We start from the raw sequence: 24,935 nt of genomic DNA, 5'->3' as shown, positions 1-24,935 counted from the left end.
TACCTAATGCGGGTTATCTCTCCTATGTGATTTGCGACCTATTGCATAGAAGCGGACGCTTTACCCTATGCGCATCTAAAGGGTAGCGGCTACATATTTTCCTTACCATAAAAAATATATATTATCGTATCCGTGTCGAATAGAGAGTTTATGACTAGTCATCACTAACCAAACAAAATGAGGCCCAAAAAAATGGCAGAGTCCATAGACTCAAAGCTCCAAATAGTCATGTTCCCATGGCTTGCATTAGGCCATATAATCCCATTTCTCAACCTCTCCAATGAACTTGCTAAAAAGGGTCACAAAATCTCATTCTTGTTACCCAAAAATGCTGAAATCAAACTTCAAAATCTCAATCTTTACCCAAATCTCATCACTTTCCACACACTCAAAATCCCTCATATCCATGGCCTTCCATATGGAGCTGAAACTACAGCTGATGTGCCTACATCTTTGGAAAGTTTACTAGCAACAGCTATGGATGAATTGTCTGATGAAATCAAATCTTTTCTTCAAAACCTAAAACCCCATTTCGTTTTCTTTGATTTTGCTCATTGGGTTACTGAAATAGCATTGGAAATTGGGGGTATCAAGACTCTTTGTTATAAACTTGCTTCCCCTGCTACATCAGCTATTTCATTGATTCGATCTCCGGAAAAGAGTGTTTTCATGGCATCAACTGCAGCTGAAAAAGTTAGGCCACCACCAGGTTATCCTTCTGACCCCTCCCTGTCTTTTTTTTCGGAAAATTTTAAAAAATAGCTATTGTTTGAGGTGTAATTAACAATCATAGTGATAATTTGGAGTAGGAGTGGGCATAAATACCGAAAAATTGAACCGAATGGAAAAAAATCGGTTCTTCAGTGTCGGTTCTTCGGTGTTTTGGTTCGGTGTCGGTTTTTTTTCCGAAACTTCGGTTCTTTGGTTTGGAGTTCGGTGTAAGGTTCCCGAAACTACGGTGCACCGAAGAACCGAAGTTTTATTAAATAAATTTAAAAGTATTTATTATATTACTTAATTTTTAACTTTACTTGACCCATTTTAATTTTTATATTTAGATCCTAAACTTAAATAGCAAAAATCTTAATAACAAAATAGTAAACCCTAAAGACCTAAAGTCTAAACTAAACAAAACTCAATTTAATTCAAGTTTGAATAACAACTTGGTGTTTCTACTTTTTACTTTATGATTTTATCATTTTATGTTGTTACTTTGAAGTGAGAACAACAAATTGATACTCTTACCTTCTATTGTTAGATGGTTAGTTGTTATTTTGAAGTTTGAAGTGTGAATTGAATAACAATTGTTACTTTATCATATTCTCTCTTTATTTTTGTTGACACCGAAAAACCGATTTAAAAACACCGAACTAAACCGAACGGAAGTAGAAAAAACCGAACCGAACTGAGCTAGTTTGGTTTGAAATATGGTGCACACTTTTCTAAAACCGAATACCGAAGAACCAAACCGAAATTTAATTAAACCGAACCGAAGAACCGAACGTCCACCCCTAATTTGGAGTGATACAAAAGTTTCTAAAAATCCGCTAATTGTTGTGACTATATAGCAACCAGTCCTTTACACAAGACCTTTTCTTCCTGAGCATGAAAAGAGGCATTTAGAAGAACATCAATTATCGAGTTGGCTCGAGAAATTCGAGCCATGATCAGTAGTGTTCTGTACATTTGGGAGCCAATTGAAACTTGTAAAGAGGCAGTTTTTAGAACCTGTCTTAGGCCTTGAACTAACTGACCTACCATTTCTTGTAGTTGCTAAACCACATGAATCCCTTGACCTACCAGTTCTTATTTTGGCATTATCAACAGTTTTCCAACATATTTAAGTATTTGACCACTCTTGATGCGAAAGCCATTAAAAGAATAACAATTTTTCGTGATCTATATATAAGTTACGGATTCAAGCTATGAAAACAATTATTAATGGTTGTATTAGGTAGACTAGACTAGACTGTCTACATCACATATTTTGTGGTGCATTCTTCCCCCAAACTCGTGTTAGCGGGATGCTTTGTGCCCCGAACTATCCTATTCGAAGCAATTAGATGTCCAATTCGAGCCTATATGACATGACCGATCAATAGATCCACCTTTGTCATATACTCCCTCCGTCCCTATTTACTTGTCCATATTTCCTTTTTTAGTTGTCCCTATTTAGTTGTCCATTTTGACAAATCAAGAAAGGACAACAAATTTTTTCCTATTATACCCTTATTTACACTTCTTGAAAATTGTAAAAGTATATGTTGTTTCCCTCCAATTTATTTCACTTTAATTCAAATAAGTGGTTGTAATTTTGAAGTGAAAAGTTGTCATAAGGGTAAAATTGTAACTTCACTGTGCTAATCATTGTTGCCTTAATCTGTGTGCCATTTCTAAAGTGGACAACTAAAAAGGGACGGAGGGAGTATTTTATACATCTATAGCTTTTGATTAATTGCATTTATGTGGAGACAATAATTATAACCACCATAGAGAGTTTCTCCATATTTTGATTTATTCATCAACTTTGACGGTTCATGTCATTGGCTTAAGTCTTTGATTTGGACTTTATTGGGGCATCGTGTGGGGAGAGCGGAGCTACATTACCAGAAAGGAACCAGACAAACTCAAATTTTTGCTTATTTTTTGTATTTGTATTAGAAAATATATTAAATATGTATAAACATTAATTACAAATCCAATAATTAAAATGAGCTATGGGTTTTAATTGCAAAATTCAAAATTCGTAAATTTTAAATTCTGGTCTCATCTCTACATGTGAGTCAATTCGTATAAGCTTGGATTTTCCGAACATGACTCATTTGACAACTCAATACATGGATGTCATAAATCTATTGACATTAAATAGGTAATCTTTTTTTACATTAAGCTAATTATGTAAAGTTTGTTTGTTTGTTCATATAAACAATGTAATTTAAGAATCTTTTATTACTCAGCAAGATAATTCAAGTCGGTCATTTTAGTATTAAACATGCATAATAGTCTGCATTCACCTAACATATTGCCTGGGCTTTTCAAAAATATTGTCTCATCTAAGACCATCTCCAACCTTACTCTATTTTAGTTTCTATTCTCTATATTTAGAGAGTAAAATAGAAAATGCCCTCTCCAAACACTCTCTATTTTACCCTCTACTCTCCAATTATAGAGAGTTGAATAGTAGTTATCCAAATTTGGAGAATTACTATTCATACTCTCTATTTCACTTTTTGAATATTGTATTATTACTTCTATTATTTTGTAATTAACATATTATTTTCGTATAAGGATATTAATTAAATCTCTAATATTCATAATTTTTTTGAAAATGTAATATAACATTTTAAAAAATATATTATTTAGTATATATTACTTTCATCCCGAATAAATAATATTTCAATTTTTCTTTTTTAAATTTTCGTCACTTTAAGTGAATATAATTTGATATTATTATTAATTTTTACTATGAAGAATGCACAAAATTTAATGATAAAATGAAAATTTAAATAAAAATACAACACATAACATACTTATTTAAATACAAGATAACAATACAAAAACAATACATAACACAATTATTTTTAAAATCACAATAATAATTTAATGATCCGGTAGGTCCTTTCCAAACTTAACAATATTCCAAAAAAAAATTAGTGTATGATCCAGAGAAGTTGTGATTGCGGTTGTACTTGTTGATTTCTTTTTTCAGTTGAAATAAAATAAAATCTTATATTACATGTAAATTATATAGGGTGATTATTTGGAAAAAAAAGAAAGAAAGGATTTAAAAGATAAATAATAATATAATATGGTGGAGAGAGAGAAGAAGATTTTTTTTAAAGAGTAAAATAAAGAATTGAGTTAGAGTTGGTTGTCTTGAAAAAAAAATTAGAGAAATTTATATTTGGTGGAGATTAAACAGAGGGTAGGGTTGGAGATGCCCCAAGCCCAAAAAAAATGGCAGATTCCATAGACTCAAAGCTCCAAATAGTCATGTTCCCATGGCTTGCTTTTGGCCATTTAATCCCATTTCTCAGCCTCTCCAATGAACTTGCTAAAAAGGGTCACAGAATCTCATTCTTGTTACCCAAAAATGCTGAAATCAAACTTCAAAATTTCAATCTTTACCCTAATCTCATCACTTTCCACACACTCAAAATCCCTCATATCCATGGCCTTCCATATGGAGCTGAAACTACAGCTGATGTGCCTAGATCTTTGGAAACTCTACTAGCAACAGCTATGGATGAATTGTCTGATGAAATCAAATCTTTTCTTCGAAATCTAAAACCCCATTTCGTTTTCTTTGATTTTGCTCATTGGGTTCCTGAAATAGCAACAGAAATTGGGGTTATCAAGACTTTATGTTATAAAATCGTTTGCCCTGCTACATCAGCTTATTCATTGGTTCGATCACCGGAAAAGAGTGTTTTTATGGCATCAACTGCAGCTGAAAAAGTTAGGCCACCACCAGGTTATCCTTCTGCCCTCCTCCCTCTTTTTTTCCGGAGAATTTTCAAAAATAGCTATAGTTTGAGGCGTAATTAACAAACATAGTGATAATTTGGATACTTACTAATGCAGCTCGGGTTTGTGAGATTCGCTCTGTATCAGTAATACTACAGTTTCGGAAAATTCGCTTTGTATCATTGATACAACAACAGATACAAAGTGAATTAATCTTTGGTGACTACATAGAAACACAATTTGAAAAGTCAGTCCTTTACACAGGACCTGTTCTTCCTGAGCCTGAAAAGGGCCTTTAGAAGAACATAGATTATCGAGTTGGCTCGAGAAATTCAAGCTAGGATCAGTAGTGTTCTGTACATTTGGGAGGTAATTGAAACTTGAAAAGAGGCAGTTTTAAGAACTTGTCTTAGGCCTTGAACTAACTGATCTACCATTTCTTGTAGTTGTTAAATGTTAGTGAAAAATTACAAAATAATAGAATTACAAGATTACAATTGAAAATAAAATGAAAAAATAAAATCTCTTCAGGCTGAGGCGCGGATATCTCGCTCTCTTTAAGGAGATTCAAGTCCACTGCAACAAATGTTTTCACCGGTCCAGTAGTAGTTCTTCTTGACTTGTCCCCTCCAACAAGATACAATAGCCTAATCACAAAATATAACTCAACAACTCTGGACAAGAGTTGAGTCCAAAGCTCTACAAAAAGAACACCTCCCTTCAACTAATAAGAACTCTCTTTTTGACAAACTTTATACACTCGATATTTTTCTTGTATCTAAACCAAATGAAGACCACCACTATTGATAGTTGGGGATGTCTTCCTAGCAATCAATAGGAAGATAATGGGGGTAGTAAATAGCGAAGATAAATGGCCTAGAGGTTATATAGATTGCAAAGAATAATGGAGGGATAATTTGGAGAAGTAATGGTGTGGGCAACAAATGCACCAACGTGCAAATGAAGAACTGCCAAAGACTGTTGACCACAACGTTCACTGGAACGTTATATGACTTATGTCATCTGCCAATAAAGCCAAAATAATTGGCATTAACATGACCAATAAAAAATGGTAATTAGGCAGCATTAAGTCACAACTAAAAGAGCTACTTTAATATAAAATAATATTAAAATGCTTAATAACCAACATTAAACCACATGAATCCCTTGACATAAGAAAATTTTGTGTATGATAACGAGTTAATGGGGTTTCAAAAGTTGTTTTAGGTCACAAGTTTGAAATTCAGCTATTTTTTTAACCTTTTATATAAAAACCTGACCAGCCAACTTCTTCCAGCTTGTTCGAAAAAACAAAAGGGAACTGTTAAGCTTGTAACTTTAGTACCTATATTATGCATCATATAGTGCCATGATTTGCTAGTATATTTGCAACTTTATTATGCTCTCTAAAAATGTGCTCAATTGGTGGATCTCCAGGTTACCCTTCTAATACTGTGGTGCTGCACGAACACGAAGCTAAGTTGCTTGAGTTTCTATTTCAAGAATATGGCAAGGGAGTGACAATATACGAACGGTTGTCGAAGGGAATGACACTATGCGATGCAATAGCTTTGAAAACATGTCGAGAAATTGAAGGAACATTTGGTGACTACTTAGCCACACAATTTAAAAAACCAGTCCTTTACACTGGACCTGTTCTTCCTGATCCTGAAAAGGGGCCTTTAGAAGAACATGGATTATCGAATTGGCTCGAGAAATTCGAACCAGGATCAGTAGTGTTCTGTGCATTTGGAAGCCAATTGATTCTTGAAAAGAAACAGTTTCAAGAACTTGTTTTAGGCCTTGAACTAACAGGTCTGCCATTTCTGTTAGTTGTTAAGCCACCTGAAGGAACAAAGTCAGTAGAAGAAGCCTTGCCTGAGGGATTCAAAGAAAGGGTTCAAGAAAAAGGATTGATTCTTGATTGTTGGGTGCCTCAATTGAAGATTTTAACTCACAAATCAGTTGGTTGTTTTGTGTCACACTGTGGTTATGGATCAATGTGGGAATCTTTAGCATTGTGTGATTGTCAATTAGTACTTTTGCCAAGTGCTAATGATCAAACTTTAAGTTCTAGGCTGATGGAACAAGATCTTAAGGTTGGTGTTGAAGTGAAGAAGGATGAAAATGGTTGGTTTTCAAAGGAGAGTTTGTGCAAGGCTGTGAAATGTGTCATGGATAAAGATAGCCAAGTTGGTTGTTTAGTGAAAGAGAATCATAGAAAATGGAAGGAAGTTCTTTCAAGTCCTGGTTTCATGAGCAACTATATTGATAGTTTCATTCAGAATTTGCATGAACTTCTAGTTAAATAGACCTAGAATTGGCAGGCAGTTGAAGTTACGGGTTCAATATGTATAATAACATATTCCGAACTCATAAACGTTAAAACTCTGAATCCGCCTCTAGTCGGAGACAAATGTTTGTACTTTGCATCATACTCCATTTTCTGAATAGATGTGTTGTAGTACAATAATTGTCCTAATGTTGCTATGATGACCACCTTGTGGTGATTTGATTTATTAATAGTTCTGTTTAGTTTTGATTCCATGGGGAATTTTGAATTTTATGCTATACATATGCTTCTTGATATTATACCTCCCAAAATCAAACCATCTAATGATATACCATTGCATCTGGATCAGACGTTTTAATGCAGTGTTTACGAGTTATAGAACTTTCGTTCAAAATATTTTCCGTGGAAAACGCTTTTCTTCGTACCAAACACACCCTCTAAAAGCACTTCTAAACACTCAAGAATTAAAGTGTGAATGGTGTTTAAAAGACGAGTATGTAGAGATGATCGTTTTATCTATGATTGGACTTGATTAGGTCTCAAGTCACAGTTACGTTACCTTTTTTAATTTCTCCAATAATATTGATATTTAGCTATCATTTGGCCATAGATTTTCAAATATTTTTGGCAAATATTATTTGGGTGAAATTACCCCTTGTGTTTGGCCATAATATTTGGGAAATATATTTCACTTTTTTAATAAATATGATTTATACTCATAAATTTTAATAACTATCAAAATTAACCATAGGTTCAAATTACATAGCAAGATAGAAATATCGACGTAACAAGATTCATGACTTTCGCAACAAGTCAATTGAATCTTCGTTGCAACAAATAACTAGTGTCTATGGCGTTGGAGCAATGGGGTAATTTGGAGTGAGTGCAACAAGCATCACTCTATACATAGTAAAGTAGACGAAGCAAGTGACTTTATTACCCTAAGTCGATTGTTCGTCATTTTTCATCAACAACCATACATCACTTTCATATTTACTTAATATTTCATCACTGCTTTGGAATTCATGTAAAAAATTATGTAATACAACGCAAACACCTAACTATAGAGAGTGTTTTGTAAAAGATAAAAGTTTGGTGTAAAATTTTAAATATTTTAATACCTCCCAAATGATGAAATATGACCCAAATACTAATTTTTTTCTAATATTTGGAAATTTGGGTTATTTGCCAACTAATGACAAATTATATGGACAAATACTATTTGCCAATTTTTCCCCAAATCATACTTGGGAAATCTATGGCTAAACGGGTCCTTGAACTAAGTTGAAACGACAACATTTCACCAATTATTTGTTACCTCCAACCAACACATATACTTTAACAACTCTAATTATCCAAGCTTAGGCAAATGAAAAAAGAGCACCTTTGTGTTTTTGTGTCTGCCAGAGCTTGAACTCTGACAATGCATAGTTTTTACCAACTTCATTGACCGTTAAACCACACCCTTGAGTGCCCGTGTGTGCCACCAACTACAACTGAGCACTAGCCAACAGGTAATATGCAAAAAAAAATTAAAAAAATCAGATCTCCTACTAAATGCAACTGAGTTGTGCGGACAGGGGTGTGTGAAAAGCATACTTTAGGATTACAATTTATAGGTATGCTTCTTAACTGCCAACTTTCATGTATGCAACTAATATGCTGTACAAATCAAAAACTCCTTTTAAAGTTCACATCATTATGAATTTTCTGCTTGCAGACTTGGTGGTTCCCATATATACAATTGTCCCCTAAACATTAAGTCATGGGGGAGTTGATCACTGCCCACGATCTACAATGATGGAAGTCCAATGAAAACAGAAACTCATGAAATGTAAGCCTTAACAAGCTCTGTGTAGTTGCAGGTGAGGCCTGTCCTAGGACATGTGATTCTGCCGTCATTCTTCTTCGCCATTTCTTCGAGTGCCTGTCATCACATAGATACAAGTCAGATTATCGCTGAAGGAAGCACAAATGTGGAAGCAAATAAAGGCATACCTTGGTGCTATAGACATAGCCATTAGGCAATACAAGGGGTGGATTTTCAGTATCCATCAGTTCTTTGGTTATGTAGCAAACAAGCTTCGAGTGATGCTGCTTTGAATATGGTAGCGGCGATGCTAATTTACGGAAGCTCTCCTGTGACAATGGATCCTCCTTTGTACAATCATCTTCATAACAGAATCTATAGATTCGGTCAAGGAGAAGTCATGGAGCAGATAAATTTAAAATTTTCCTTCGGTTCCTCTTTCCCTTTTCCCAATGAATATTAGGAGCTTTGGCCATCAATGGCAGAGGGAGTTCGAAAATATCAGCAGTTAGTAAATCTGAAAATCATTATCAGCTGTCACTTCCTAGTTCCCACATGTAAAAGCATATACAGCAGACCACCCTGATTATACCGTCACGTATGTAATTGATCATTTATATTAACTTGATTCTTAACAGTAAACTACAAATTTGTATGGTGATCATCTGTACGCAATATTTCCCTGGCAAAAAATCATGTGTTAAGGATACGGAGTTTTCAGTGCAGACAGCCCTGCTTGCAGATATATATTCAGCAAAGGCTCAAGAGTCATGCCATATAACTTGCAGAACTCTTGTTTGAATTGATCAATCAGGTAATCCCACTGCTTTGATTCAAATAAAACCTGTAACAGAAACTGAAAACTGTCAAGTAACCTCCTGTTGGTGCATAATTATCTTGAACTGTTCGTATTCTACTCAAGTGTGATTCTTCATATAAAGCAGACAACCATCTCAGTTCTCACAAGATCATGAAGAAACAGACCAATGAGGGAAAGTGAAAGCAAACAGAGATAAGAATTTCCATACATGATATCTGAGAGTTGCAGAAGCAATGCATAAAACATGCATACATTATTACATATAGTAGAATAGTCCATTTTTCTAGTAACTCATTGCTCTAATTTGTTCATATGCAACAAACTTATACTGTATCAAATAATGAGTTACTAGAAATATGGACTATATGTAATAATTCTTGAAAGCGTTGATGGTGAAAGAGTCTAACCAAATTGAAGAAACTAGTTAAGAATTCTAAACTCATAACATTCCGACAACAAAGTGCAAACATACAGAAAACTAGCACGAAAGACCTTAACCTTGTAAGTTGTACATTCAGTATTACTCTTGAAAGCAAGTGTCGCCAAGACCCGCTGCAACTCTTTCATGTGGGTAGAGCCCCAAGGTGCAAGATATTTCCGAGCATATGTAATGGCCCGCATCATGTTTTCAGCTCTTACCAACTCTATGAACTCTTGCAGTCTCAACTGGAATTCAAATTTGCTCTGTTAACAAGAAAAGCAATCAGCACCTTGTATTTGCAGCACAATGATCCAAAATGCAGCACTACTAGCAAAATCCTTAGAGAACACTGTTACCCAAAGATACAACTCCCAAATTGGAGTTGAAAAAAAATCCTCTCCGTCTTCAAATGCTTGACATGTTCTGCCTTTTCACCATTTTGAAATAAGAAAAATTGCAACTTATTTTATCTTTTTGTATATCTTTTTAATATCTACATTTTCATCAAAAATAATTAATCAAGAGTATGCAGTTTCAAAAAAGGGTCAAACTGATCATTGATATAGCAAAACATGTCGCATAAATTGGCACAGGGGGGTTAGTTATATACACAGATACTTTACTCCCTTTTAGATCAATGATATGTAAGTTGTGACAACATTCTGCAGTAGCCATCCAATATCTATCCACGAACAGAGCCTAACTTAGAGACTCACAGGACCTAGTCGCCAAGCAAGATTACTTTCATGACCATTTATCCTTATTATTTGATAAGTTTCATGATCATTTATCCCTCTGACATGTAAGACTTGAATGAAGCCTGGTATAAAAGGAAGAGCAAACTTTGTAGATACATCTTTTAAAGTATGCCGAGAACAGAATTAAGAGACCACCTAAGTTCATGGCTCTCTAAAGCAACTTCATCCAACAAAAAGAGGATGGATTTCCGCATTACAAGCTCACAGCTCATACAACTTTATATCCAGGACAAATGTAAACACAATTCCAAGCAATCATCCAGTTACATCTCAATAAATGAATCTAAAGTACTTAAACCAGTACATCCTCTCTCTTTTTTGGTTCTTTTTTAATAAGGTTAAGTATTATTGAAACAGGACCAAGAAGGTACACAGGGATACAAGAAACGAAACAAGACCTGACCAGACAATCTGCTTTTCTTCTCTACTTAACAACTCCAGAAAATCCATGTACATCCTGATCAAATCATTGGAATGACAAAAAGAATGCGGATTTCCTATGGTTAACAATTTCAATCAAGACAAAGACAGTCCACTATAGTTGTTACCAGCTGCAATCATGCTTTGTACTACTAGTTTAAAATGCAACAGTTATTGGTATTACTACTGTCGTTATACCTTCACAACTCTGTTATGACTACTACAATCGTCAACATTTGAAATCAAAAGTTATTGCATTGTAACAGCAATTAATGCATTTGATGAACATCATCCAATGGCAGATGCTCTTTTTTAAGCTTTGATCTCCTGAAGCATGAAGTAGCTCATGAAATTGTATCGTGTATAAAACTATTCAATTGATAAGAGAAGATCAAGTGCTCTACCCATTGGACCGCTGCTTTAAACGCGAGACATTAACAAGATGACAAACCAAAAGTTTTACATCACGCAAGCAGTCCATCCCTCAAACATTATTCCAAAACTGTGTAAACGAAGTAATGCATAATGATAGTGATATAACCCCCAAACCCCTTTTTATGCTATTTTCACATCAATAATACCTACTTTACCGATAAAAAAAGTGAACCCCAAACCCATATCCTTTCCTTTGTGGATCTCATAGCAATCTGGTGGACTATGCTACAGTTAAGAGGGCAGATGCAGAGTCCTCATGCATGCCTTACCAAGTTAGAATTAAATCCCATAGCCATCATACCCTGTATATTGGTCAAAGATTACCCCACTCTAACTGACTTCACAATATCCAAGGATATGATAGCTCAATTCTGCTGGTGTGCATGCTAAGATATATTATATTGGACAAGATTACCTCTGACTGACTTCAAAATATCCAAGAATATGAATAGTTAATTCTCCTCATGAGTATGCTTCACATCTGATGCAATGATCAAAAAGGAAACTAAAACCAGTGGCGCCATGGATAGACTGCTGTTAGACAACTCTTAAATATCTATTCTCCACAAGATATACCAGGTCAAGAAGATCCATCTGCTTCTAGTATCACCCAACAGATAGTGGCCCGCCCCAGGATTGCATTAAACCCCTTTTATCAATTTCCCTCTCTCTCCCCTCTCACTCTCTCTCTGTGTCATGATTGTTGTTCATGCCAAGGGGTTGGCAGTACAGATTGATGTTGCTTTAAGTTTCAAATTGCACAACAAAATGGATATCATTCTTTTAAGTAACAGAATTTAAGATCCATTTAGATGCTCAATGTACAACACATTGCACATTTTCTTGAGCTAAAAATTCCTTGGGTAAAAAATCTAGTACTTGAAGTTAAAATCAATCAGGCATCATTAGCTGGCTGCGTATGACCTTTTGCATTGTCTGGTCAAAGTTGAAGAGATGTTGATGACACTTACTTCACAGAAAGGTGCAGAAGTATTATTCTCTTGGTCACTTCGATCTTTCTCAATCAACATGTGGAAAAAGGTTGTAATAATGAATTCCACTAGTGAATTTATGAAGAAAAGCACACTGAACCTTTTTCTTTCTGGTTCGGTAAACATGCACACTGAACATATCAACCGGGTTTACATTTGTCGCAAGTTCATGCTGAAGAATATTAATCAGTATATTGATCAAGACGGCCCTTCCACAAACCCATGCATAGGAGGAGCTTTGTGCACCGGGCTGCCCTTTTTTGTGTTAATCAAGATGGCAATGAGAAAATACAGATATATCAACACGTAATTTGTGATTCCAGTTGTCAATAAATCTTCCTCCCTTATTATTACTTTCTTCAAGAAATCCTTTAAGAGAATGTATTCTTATTCCGTTGGTAAATAGAACACACATTTGATATTCCTCCCTTTTTCAGGGAATTCAGAGAGAATGTATGCTGATGATTATGTAGTTCCACATCAACCAATTGGGTCATATGCATCCATTACTACAATAATCAATTCATCATGTTTTCCATCTTCACAAAAGCAGTACAGTGATTATCTAGCTTCATGATTCAGAAATCTACCATACTAATAAAGAACAGAACTTTCTGGTCGAAGTGACCACTCAATCTAAGAAGCAACTCATAGCCTTCCACAAGAGAACACTCTTCATCTACACCTCTTTTCTGACATAAATTTCTGCAACTCAACTTAATGAAATTATTTGCCCACTGGCAGCTTTCACAGTCTTCCCTAACTATTCCCAAATAATACCCAGATTAAAGTTTCCATGATCTCAGCAGAGGAAGGATTTGAAAGGATAACCTAATCCACACAGCAAAAGCATGCATGACACAGCTGACATTTATTCTGGAATCCATGGCCCATGAGAAACTCAAGAGGTGGCGGTCAAATTAAGGTTTCCATTATCTCGCGAAGATGCGGTCCAGAATGGACATCCCAATCTTTACAGCAAAGCAAGGATGGTATAATTAATTTCTGCAATCCATTGCAGATGAGAAAGCTGAAAAATTTGACAATCAACTAAATCTAAAATCTCAATTGACGTGCCTCCATCTTATAACCTTGCGCGACATAAACTAAACTAATTTGTCCAGAGAAGTTTCTTTAACCCATGAAAAGCAAAGTACAAGAGTTCAAAACTCACCATTTCTTTAAGCATATTATGCTCAAGATATCTTTTTTTTGCTGAAGGGGGCTTGAGTTGTCCTTCATCAGAAACCATGAAATGAAACAAGTAGACCAAGCAACTTCAGTTCACTCTATTGGTTTCAAAAAGGGATATCTGAGGCTTTGCAAACGCTAACAAACCATCAAACACAGTGGAAATGCCTTTCTCAATAAAAACCATCAGGCTTCACATAGGATTTCACCCTTTCACTAACTCTTATCTATGTTCTGCACATTGGTAGCTCAAAACGTCTGCAGTCATTGAAAAGCTATCTTTCTCTGACATACACTAATTGACTCTTATGTCCATCATATTAGTCAGAAGGAGATTCACTCAACCCAGTAAACATGATAAGAGGCTGATATGAAACTTTTCATGCTTTTCCACATTTGAGCTACACGATTGGATAACATCTTCTTGAAACCAAAATTAGTGGTTAGCCATATGAAGAAAATATGTAATATTAAAATAATGTTATACTGATGGATACTCTGGTTCTTTACAAAAAATATGTATAGGACTAGAATGAATTATCAATCGTGTCACTGATTACAATACAATCATAGGATTGTCAAATCAGTAATTAGAATATTGAAGACAAAAGCTCAAAGAAACAAAGATAATCGTACCTTTGATTTCTTTAACCTGGATTTGTTATCAGCACACCATGCTAAAGCAGGAGTTACCTCCTTGTTTTGGAGAGCATCAATGACCTTTTTTGCTTCATGAAAGACATCAATGTCAACAAGATCCTAGAATTGAAAAGATCAAACTTAATCACAATGGGTCAATGATTTTGCAGCTAAATGAATTCACAAGCTCAATCAACTCTACAGAAAGAAGCATCAATGCTGGGTAGATCACATAGTTACTGCATTATTCAAGTCAACACATTCAAAATTTAGATTAGGCCAAGTGAGAAAACCAGTTCAGGCATGGCATCACCTAAAAGCTGTATTAAAATTTAACTACACAGCTTGAGCCTTTAGATACTGTATGGGTTAGGTTTAAAATGTCCATATTAAATGTCACAATGAGGTCACAGTGGAGTTCTCAATGATAGAAATATTGCTTCACTGATGAAGACATGAAGTTAACAGTTTGTTGATGTGATGAGAGTAATCCACATACAAGGGTGTATGACAAAGATAGGAGAAATTGCTATCAAAATGATAGTTGACTTCTCATAAAAAATTCAATGATATTCCAAAATGGAATATTTGTTGACTACATACAACAAAACCCCAAAATACTCCTAAAAATATTATGGAAGCACGAATTACCAACTCTTGAGAAAAAAGTTTGGAAATAGTGGTCTCTAGTATAGAACACACATTTTTATAATAATGAGGAGACGATCATTACTAAGGATAAGAAAACAAGAAGGTGTTGAGAGGTAGCAAATTGACACAGTATACACAACAAAGCAGGACTAGTGGATTCATTTTGGTAAAGACAAAGCAGGAGTAGAGAATTATAGGCCACAAGGATGAATATACCGAGAACAGACATTATAGTGCATGTCAATCATGCTCACTTAAAATCCTTGTACACCCTACAGGCAAGCAGATGATAGTTTGGCACCACGAACATATTATGCAAGTGCCGTGAACCATTTGAGAAAGGAGTTGGCACCATTGCAATTTAACCAAACTTGCTACATGGTAGCTTCTATAGGCAGAAGAACCAGAAAGCAAAACCACTTAACTATAGTTATATGCTAGATCCGAGAATGTTCTCAAATAAGGGGAGCTTGTGTGACTCATAAACTGTAATAACATGACCCTTTAACCATAATACACGACACCACATAATAAAAGGTAAAAAAAAAAAAAAAAAACCCACCTGGATGTTGCTGCTTTCAGCAAGCTTTACAGCAGTGTTATAATATGACATCCGCAGCATGTAATCCACTAGTATCCGCTTCAAACGGGTGTCATGCCAGTCTGATAAATTTTCTGGATCAGCAGATTCTAGATGATCTAGCCGTGCTCTGCATCTTTGCGCTTGCAGGTTCTCTGTTCGACTCCCCTCTTCCGACTAATTGTTCTCACAATACAAAACCATATGAGACATCATTTTTAACTGATTAAAAGGATTACTGAAGCTTTCAAAAAGCTTCATGTTGGGTTGTTTTAGCTTTTCAAACATGTTAGTCACTAACCAACTAACTAAATGAGTAAATGGGATACATTTTAGGATCCAATATTCAACAAAAAACAGAGAAATCAAACACACATACACACCTATAGAAGTTTCGTTTACTTTATCCAATCTTATACAGTAAATGATTCTTCTCACAATATAAAACCACCTTCACCTAATTTGAACTGGTCAAAAATCAATCTGAAGAATTTCAAAGGTACCTGTTGGAATGTAATCAACTTTACAACAGATTAATCACTTCATGCGCTCTCTCTCTCTCTCTCACACACACACACACTCAAATATATATAGAGAAGTTTTGATTTTGTCATCCAATATCCAATCATTATACAGTCAAAGTATGGTAAACAGTTACAGACACACGTGTTTGGGTAGAAGTTTGCTTTCTTCATCCAATCCTATGCTCCAATCAAATCTGATGCATACACAACAAATAGCGGAAATTTCGCCACCCTTAACAAATCTTACATAGTAATCGAACAGAATAACATACCTAATTATAGAAGTCTAGCTTCCTTTAATCAAAACTTATACAGTAAACAAACAGAATATTGTAATTGAGCTACTCTAAGTACCTTCCTTTTGAGGCCTTGCAATCTGGATACAAGTGAATTGAGGTGATGTACAGCATCATCACGGGACATGTCAGATTCAGCAGCATCTGAAACTCCATTAATAACAGCGGAGAGTTCCTTCTCAACAATACGATGATTAGCGCGGATCGCCTTCTTGTAATGCTCGAAAGGAACACGAAGGAACTGGTGCTCTAATTTGAGCGATTCGGACAGCAGGTTCAGTTTTGACGAAGGTGCGTTTGGTGAGATGGCAGCAGCCACCGCCGCTGCGGATGCGGCAGTTGTAGTGACGGAAGCGTTGGTGGTGGTGGTGGATGACGGCGAACTGCCGTTGGGAACCGTTTCCATCTCCATTAATGGAAGAAATCAAGCTAGATCGAAGACGCTAGAAGGAGAAAAGATTATGAAAGAAGGAAGATTTGCTTCGTTTCCAAATAGGTAGAACATCGAAAGGGTACAGCACTACGGCGTCGTTTTAGTTTAGATATATTTTATTTTTTTCTTTTAGAAGAGTAGGTGGAAAATAGCATATCCACTACTCTTAAATTTGTTGATGTATTTAATTCTGATACTTGAATTATTACGTAATTTAATCGAGCATCTAAAATCATGATATTATAATAATCTTATTCATTAGACATTTTTAGCTCAGTTTAATATAAAAGAAATTTTTGTTTGTATTTTTAAACAAATAAAAAATTAGGAAAAACAACATTTTTATTCCTCGAGTTATTGTTATATTCCTAGTTTAATACTTTTGATCATGTCACTTTTCATCTTTAATGGAAAAGAGATTTAAATCTCATATCTAAAAGGTATATGTAGAATGAGTTGCATGTTTGGTTGGAAACAAGTTATCCCATGATTAGTTATCCTGGATTAGTTATCCTAAGATAACTTATCCCATTACTATGATGATATCAATAGTGGGATAAGTTATCCCAAACATAACAACCAAACAAGATATAATAATTTTATCTCAGCACTATTTTCTTATCTCATCACTATTTATTTTTATCCCTCGCACAAAATGATTTGGATTACAATTTACAGGTATGCTTCTTAACTGCCAACTTTCATGTATGTGCGCAACTAATATGTTGTACAAATCAAAAACTCCTTTTAAAGTTCACATCATTATGAATTTTCTGCTTGCAAACTTGGTGGTTCCCATATATACAATTGTCCCCTAAACATGAAGTCATGGGCACTGAGAACAGTCCAATGAAAACAGATACTCATGAAATGTATGCCTTAACCAGCTCGGTGTAGTTGCAGGTGAGGCCTGTACTAGGACATGTAATTCTTCCATCATTCTTCACCATTTCTTCGAGTGCCTGATGTCACATAGATATAAGTCAGATTATCGCTGAAGGAAGCACAAACGTGGAAGCAAATAAAGGCATACATTGGTGCTATAGACATAGCCATTAGGCAATACAAGGGGTGGATTTTCAGTATCCATCAGTTCTTGAGTAAAAAGTTCAGTAATAGTGGCACCACAAACAGATTATGCAAGTACTGTGAACCATTTGAAAAAGGTGTTGGCACTACTGCAATTTAACCAACTTGTTACATGGTACCTTCTATAGGCAGAAGTACCAGAAAGTAAAATCACTTAAGTCAGTACCCTATAGAAGTTTCGTTTACTTTATCCAATCTTATACATTATGATTGTTCTCACAATATAAAGCCACTTTTAACTAATTCGAACTGATCAAAAATCATATATGAAGATCAATCAATTTCACAAATAATTAATCACTGATCATGCTCTCTCTCTTACACACGCACACAAACTATATAGAGAAAAGTTTTGATTCTGTCATCCAATATTCAATTACAGACACGCGTGTTTGGGTAGAAGTTTAGCTTCCTTCATCCAATCTTATCCTCTAATCAAATATGTGATATACACAACAGATGGGGGAATTTAAAAAATCTTACTACATAGTAATTGAACAGAATAACATACCTAATTATAGAAGTCTAGCTTCCTTAATCCAAACTTAAACAGTAAACGAACAGAATATTGTAATTGAGCTACTCTAAGTAACTTCCTTTTCAGGCATTGCAATCTGGATACAAGTGAATTCAGGTGATGTACAGCATCATCACTGGACATTACCAATATCATGCAAACAAAAAATTTTGTGAAAGTATAACACACTTATATATGATATTTTCAACAATCTACCAAACCAAAAGAGCATAAGTTTTTCTAACATTTGATTTGAATCAGAAGTATTCCATAAATGCAACGATATTAATATATATTCAATTCAAATATTGATATAACGTAACATGATACATTAAGAAACTATAGTTTAAAACCATCCATCCGATAAACATATTTAAAACTGAACCAATTGAAAAAAACCAAAAAAAAAAATGATATAAATCTTTAAAAAAAAATGTCATTACATTTTACATTTGTTTCTTCTATCCCACGCTAGGTTTACTCTTCAACCTTTTTCCGCCGCCGGCGTTCACATCGGGGAGAGGATGTTTCCGATCATCTGTTTATGATTTTTCTATGAATTTCATGTAGCTCACCGAACGAATGGGGGGAGAGATATCGGCTTCGTTTTCGTTGGCTTACCGCGGGAAACTATTTTCATGGCCAATATTTGTAAAAGAACTGCCTAGGGTTTGCATGTGAATGATGATTGGATTTAACTCCAAACTAAAAGAATTGGATTGGACTGGATTTTGCTTGACTGTGGTAGTTTATGGATTGTCTTTGGCCCACATTATATAACATAATAATACATAAATAGGCATGTCGTTTAACTAGCTCCAACCGACATCTACGTGAGAAGTCGCGACTCAAATTAATTAGTGGTCTAAAGTCAAAAATAAATTAAAGATCTAAATTTTAATTATTTTTTTATATCTGAGATTCAAAGTTATCTCTTTAATAATTTTATTTTTATTTTTATAATCTTAAACTAAGATATATATATATATATACCAAAATATTTTTTAATCTTATGGTCTTAAACATATTGTGGAAGTTAAATTTAAAAATTGATCGATAAAAAAAACATTCTTTAATGTTTTGAAACAAACTAAAAATAATTCAAATAAATTAAAAAATATAGTATATTTTTTTTGTTAAAAATGATTTATAATAATTTTATTATTACTAAAAAAATTAGGCCTTTCGATTTTGGGGGTCTAAGGTGTATGCCTCATTTTTAAAGGCATTGAGTCACCTCTACTTTGAGCATGCATAAGTAGACACTTAAATTTGTATAAAATTGAATAAATAGACTTATTTATTCTACGTGGTATACTATATGACAATTATGTGTCCTATGTGGCGACCGACATGTATTATGTCACGTAAAACGTGTATGTTTATTTGTTCAACTTTATACAAATCTAAGTACTTATTTGTGCACACTCAAAGTTGGAGAATATAGATGTCAACTAAAGCTAAATTAAAAGACATATTTATGTATTATGTCTTTACATTTTGTTGGTGTAATATACCACAAATACAATATATTACAGTTGAAAATAAAATGACAAAAAATGAATAAACAAATATTTAGGCTGAGGCGCGAATATCTCGCTCTCTTTAAGGAGATTCAAGCTCAATGCAGCATAATCTACACTGATCCAACAGTAATTCTCTTGACTTGTCCCCTCCAAGATACAACAGCCCAACAACTCGTACAACTCAAGCAACTCCGGATTAGTTGAAGAGTCCAAAGCTCCACAACAAAAACACCTTCTTCAACATATAATTACTCTCTTTTGTATAGTGAATATAGTTGAAGACTTAGAATATTATTCTTTGTCTCAACTCTCTCTTTCACTACACTAACTCATTATATACACAATACAACACTTCTCATATTTGGCTAACACTCTATCTCCTCTCTCAAATACAAAGTAAGACCACACTATTTATAGTGAGGAATTCTTCTTTACAATGAATAGGAAGATAATGAGGGTAGTAAATTGAGTAAATAATAGCCTAAAAGTTACATAAGTTAGTTACAACCATAATGAGGTAGAATAATGGGTGAATAATGAGTTAGAGGTTACAAGAGTTAGAGGAAATTATAGCCACATTCTACCATTAACTCATGTGAGTAATGGGGCATATAATGTCATCAAAGACAACTCAAATGTGGCACATCATATGCTACAAACGCGTAGCAAACATTTGACATTTCTCATTGTTGAAATATACACTTTAAAATAAGATTAAAATGCTTAAAATCCAATACATTAAGTTGTTTTCAAGGATAGAAATGTGATGCTTATTTTGAGATAGACTAAAAAAAATAAGTTCTATAACACATTGGGACAAAGAGAGTATATGATTTTATTCTTTTACTATCTTTTTAATTTTATTTTATCAATATATATTGTTTCCTTTGTTTCAATTATCATATCATTTGTTATTTCTGTTGTTGTCTTTTCATTTATTTTTTAGCATGATTTTTTAATTACTATATTTTATTTTCAAACTTGATTTCGACAAATTTACTGAATCAACAATCTGTAAAAGATACGTTCAACATTTATAAGATAAAAAATATATAAGCAGGATAAACATAAACGCACCAAACAAAATAACAACAAAAAAAAAGTTGCCAAAAAAGAATAAATAAGCATGGGCATAAGCCCACCAAAAAAAAGTTGAAAAAGTTCATTGACTACTTAGCTGATCCAACCAGACTGGGCCCACTAGAATCTTCAAATGTGATTTTGGTCTTTTAAGGCTATATTATTTAAAAAAGAAGTAAAAATTACGAAAAATGACAAATATCTAGAGTATATTATGTAATATAATTATAGTTTCGATTATTTTTAATTTGTGATTACAGTTTCGCGAAATTTTGCTATTCGATTTCTTAATTATATAAATTCAGGATTTGTATAATTCGGTTCCTGATGGTATAAACTCATATTTTATATAATTCGGTTCCTCATTGTATAAATCCAAAATTTATATATGCTTACCCTAACTATTTGTACACGATTTATAAAAAAATCATAATAAATCACCATGTTTGTATATTGACAAACGAAATATACAAACGGAGTTCTGAAAAATTTCTAAATGTATAAATACAAAATTTATATATATTTACCATGTTTGTATATTCGCAAGCAAAATATACAAACGGATAAGCAAAATATACAAATCGCAACCTCCATGGCAAACAAAAGTATAGCCATAAAGCACAATTATTCAAACTATAGCTATAGAGTCTTATTATGTCTATTATCTTTGCCAATTCTGAAATTTTCTCTTAAGAGCATCTCTCATATTTTAAAAATTGAAATTTTTATAAATTTATTTTACTATGTTTCAAAAGGTAGAAGTAGTTTGATTTCAAAACTTAGCAGAATGCATTTGTATATTTGCGCATATAATATCTTATTCTAGTGGAAAAGCATTTGGATATATTATTAGATTATAATTATAATTTATATATGTATGTATGTTTGATCTATTGTACATATGTATATGTGTTCTCAAATAGAAATTGAATGTTGCGTCGCTAATGATAATTGAAAATTTTAGATAGACAACTATGTACACTGATAGAAGATAAAAATATTAAAATATGACTTTGGTGATAGACTTATATAAATTTTCTCATGTTCAAAGGGAGGAAATTTTGTAAAATGCTTATTAGTGTCCATGTTTTTTATATATAAAAAAACTCATTGAGGTTTTACTATATGTTTCGATGTTTAGAAGCATTTTAATTTTAGAATATAATAAAATATATGTATTTGTATTGACTAAGGAGCGTGTATAATTAAAAGATATAATTGAAAGTCAATAATTAAGGAGAAAATCACGCTTATAACAATTTTAGAGGATCTGACATATCACAACTCCTAAAAAATAAACAAAACAATCAACATCCGTCTTTTTTTGCTGATTCACCAATGTTTAGATTCTTAACTTGAAAACCTGTACACTTTATCAGATAAACATAGTAAGATACAATGATAAAAAATAAATAATGTGTCAGATACATGCTAGCAACATGTAAAGTCATATACATGAACTCTTGCTTAGACCTCATTTGTTTTCATTAAGATTAAGACGTCTGAATCTGAATGCACAACTGAATGATTAAGATCTTGTCTCTAGATCTGAACATTGAATGTTCAAAGACTGTTTGTTATTAAACATCTGAATATAAGAAAATAACGCCAGTCTTTGATAAACGTTAAGATATTTAAATTATAAATTAATATTTTAACTTTGATAAAAATAACATGGAACTACATGAACTATATATATAAATTATAATAATAAAAGTAATTGTTAGAAAACAATATAGTCTTCTTTTTTTTTTAATTTCAAAAAACACATATTTATGAAGTTGTTTTGCACTTTAGTCAAATAAAAATTTTACAGTAAATTTTATCAATTCTTGATAAACAAGCCGCAAGAACAAAAATGAAAAGCATAAGGAAAATAATTTCGATAATTAATAAAGCTGGAGAATAAGAGAGACTTGTTTTTTTTAAGAAAAAATATATGGAGCTCAATTTTTTTCAAAAAATAAAAGTGTCTTTAAAAAGGTCTGAATGAAAATAAGAGATCTGATTCATTCACACCCATTAAGAGATTTTTTTAGTAAAAAAAACAAATGCACTTAATGTCCTAATGTCTGAACTATTCAAATTCAGACCTCCATTAAGTACAAACAAATGAGGCCTTAGATATAAGTATATATTTCATCATATACATGTTCAATTAGTCATATACATTGATAAAACTAGATACATTATGTCTTAACTCAGAACACATGTACACTTTATTATAGTCATGAGCTCTTATTCAGATGCACGCATATATTTTATCAAATACATATACACTTAATCAAATACATTAATAAAAATGAGATACATATAATATTAACTAAAAAATGTACCGAATACATCAATAATGTGTCAGATAAAAGCGTAAATCTCCACTTATTATTTTAACAAACAATATTTTTTGACAAAAAATATTCATAATTTTTATCTTTATGCAAACTTTAGAATATCCTTCATAATCAATCCACTGTACAAAATAATCAATAGTGCAATTTTAGTGTTGTTTTATAGTAATAATAATAATCTTCGAAGTAGGACTAAAAATGACCAACAAGGGTAATCCTTCAAAGGTGTTGAAGAATCTAAAAGGCTCGTGCCTTTTGATGCTTCTATAGTATTCATCGATCTGATTAAATCGATCTTCAAAATATACTATCAATAATCATATATATGCGTATATAAACAAATTTATGTAACAAATTAGTGAAAGGAGAGAGCAAAAATAATATAAATCTCTTTGTTGGTACTGAAAATGCAATAATAAAGGTGAGGGAGAAGGAGGAGGGAGAATGCTGAATAAAATGTGGGAGAGAAAATATAGAAGAGAATGTGAATTGATTTTTAGTGAATGCATAAATTATGGAGAGAATTGAATGAATAAATCATTAAATTAATTAAAAGAATTAAGTATCTTAATGTATTTAACTTTAAATATGATATGAAATTCTTAATTAATAAAAATACATATAATTATTTGAAAGTATAAGCATAATTAGTACATATGGTATGAACATGCAATTTTTTCTTGAGAAAAAGGATCTTTCAACTAAAAAAAAAAAAATTACTAAGAAAAAAGGAAGTAAAAATTGCCATTAATAAAAAAAAGGGAAAAGAAATTGAGATGGTGGAGAAATAAAGGGCATAAATAAGATAAGTTTGCAATTATTGAAAAATCCACAAACCCTAACTAAGATTTATATATATGTAAATAAGAATAAGAGTTATCTCACATTATACTATATACTATAAAGAAACATCAAAGAAAATTCAGCAAGTAAAGTCTTTCTCCCCCTTTTTTTATCTCTGTTTTTTTCACTCAATTTTTCCTCATTCAATACACTTTTTGCTGTTTAAGAACAAAAAAAAAAGGTTTTCATTTGCTTCCTACATATATATATATATATATATCTGTTTGCTGTAATTGTTCCTTTTTTTTTTTTTTGTTTTTTCAGGTAAAGGTTTGTTTTTTATTGTTGAATTTTTGTGTTTTTTTTTTTTTTTACCTGAAATAGGATTTGATGAGTGATAAAATTGGTTTTGTTGTTATCTATGGAGGTTTTATCGATATGGGGTTTTATGGAAATTGATTAATTTTTGGACTATTTGACTGTCTTTATATCGTGTTTGTTGATGGGTTTTGTGTAGAGCTGGAAAATCGCATTAAGTTTTTATCAACCAACACCTATATATGTTCAATCAATCAATCAACTATGCCTCAATCCAAAGCTAGTTGAATTTACTGGTAATGGTAGGATTTTTCCGTCTATTTTGCAGAATTCTGATGATTTGTGCTGATTTTCCAGTAATTTAGATCAAGTGATATGGGATTCGGAACCAATTAGTTGTTAATAGTAAATTAGTTTGTTTGATTTGTTGTTTTTGGAGGGTTGTTACCCTTTGTATTGTATTGCATTGTTAGATATAATATTTGTTTTGATTCTTTTATGTTTTTTATTTTTGCGAGTAAGAATGTTCTTTTTCTCTTCTTTT

General features: G+C 33.0%; 3 protein-coding genes and 1 pseudogene across 3 annotated transcripts in view; 3 read left to right on the top strand and 1 right to left on the bottom strand.

Annotated features, from left to right (window-relative positions):
• Positions 1–24,935, top strand: part of LOC125818553 (caffeoylshikimate esterase-like) — a 271,599-nt gene that overhangs the window by 12,723 nt on the left and 233,941 nt on the right. The gene's annotated exons all lie outside the window — the stretch shown is intronic.
• Positions 178–1,844, top strand: LOC125818956 (UDP-glycosyltransferase 79B6-like; annotated as a pseudogene).
• On the top strand, positions 3,956–6,828 carry LOC125818547 (UDP-glycosyltransferase 79B8-like). The gene is made up of 2 exons (XM_049498035.1): positions 3,956–4,474; positions 5,905–6,828. The coding sequence occupies exons 1-2, from the start codon at positions 3,958–3,960 to the stop codon at positions 6,777–6,779; spliced, it is 1,392 nt and encodes a 463-aa protein (XP_049353992.1). The 5' UTR covers positions 3,956–3,957; the 3' UTR covers positions 6,780–6,828.
• LOC125818548 (protein MAEA homolog) lies at positions 8,409–16,769 on the bottom strand. The gene is made up of 7 exons (XM_049498036.1): positions 16,356–16,769; positions 15,460–15,654; positions 14,244–14,366; positions 9,889–10,074; positions 9,281–9,414; positions 8,759–8,945; positions 8,409–8,687 (listed from the first exon to the last, which is right to left on the bottom strand). The coding sequence occupies exons 1-7, from the start codon at positions 16,707–16,709 to the stop codon at positions 8,586–8,588; spliced, it is 1,281 nt and encodes a 426-aa protein (XP_049353993.1). The 5' UTR covers positions 16,710–16,769; the 3' UTR covers positions 8,409–8,585.

The sequence above is a fragment of the Solanum verrucosum genome, unplaced genomic scaffold, assembly GCF_900185275.1.
Source record: "Solanum verrucosum unplaced genomic scaffold, falcon-dt-bn FXZP01000252.1, whole genome shotgun sequence".
Lineage (NCBI taxonomy): Eukaryota > Viridiplantae > Streptophyta > Magnoliopsida > Solanales > Solanaceae > Solanum > Solanum verrucosum.
Note: the sequence above shows the minus strand (reverse complement) of the source record. Positions and strands in the feature narration are given on the sequence as shown.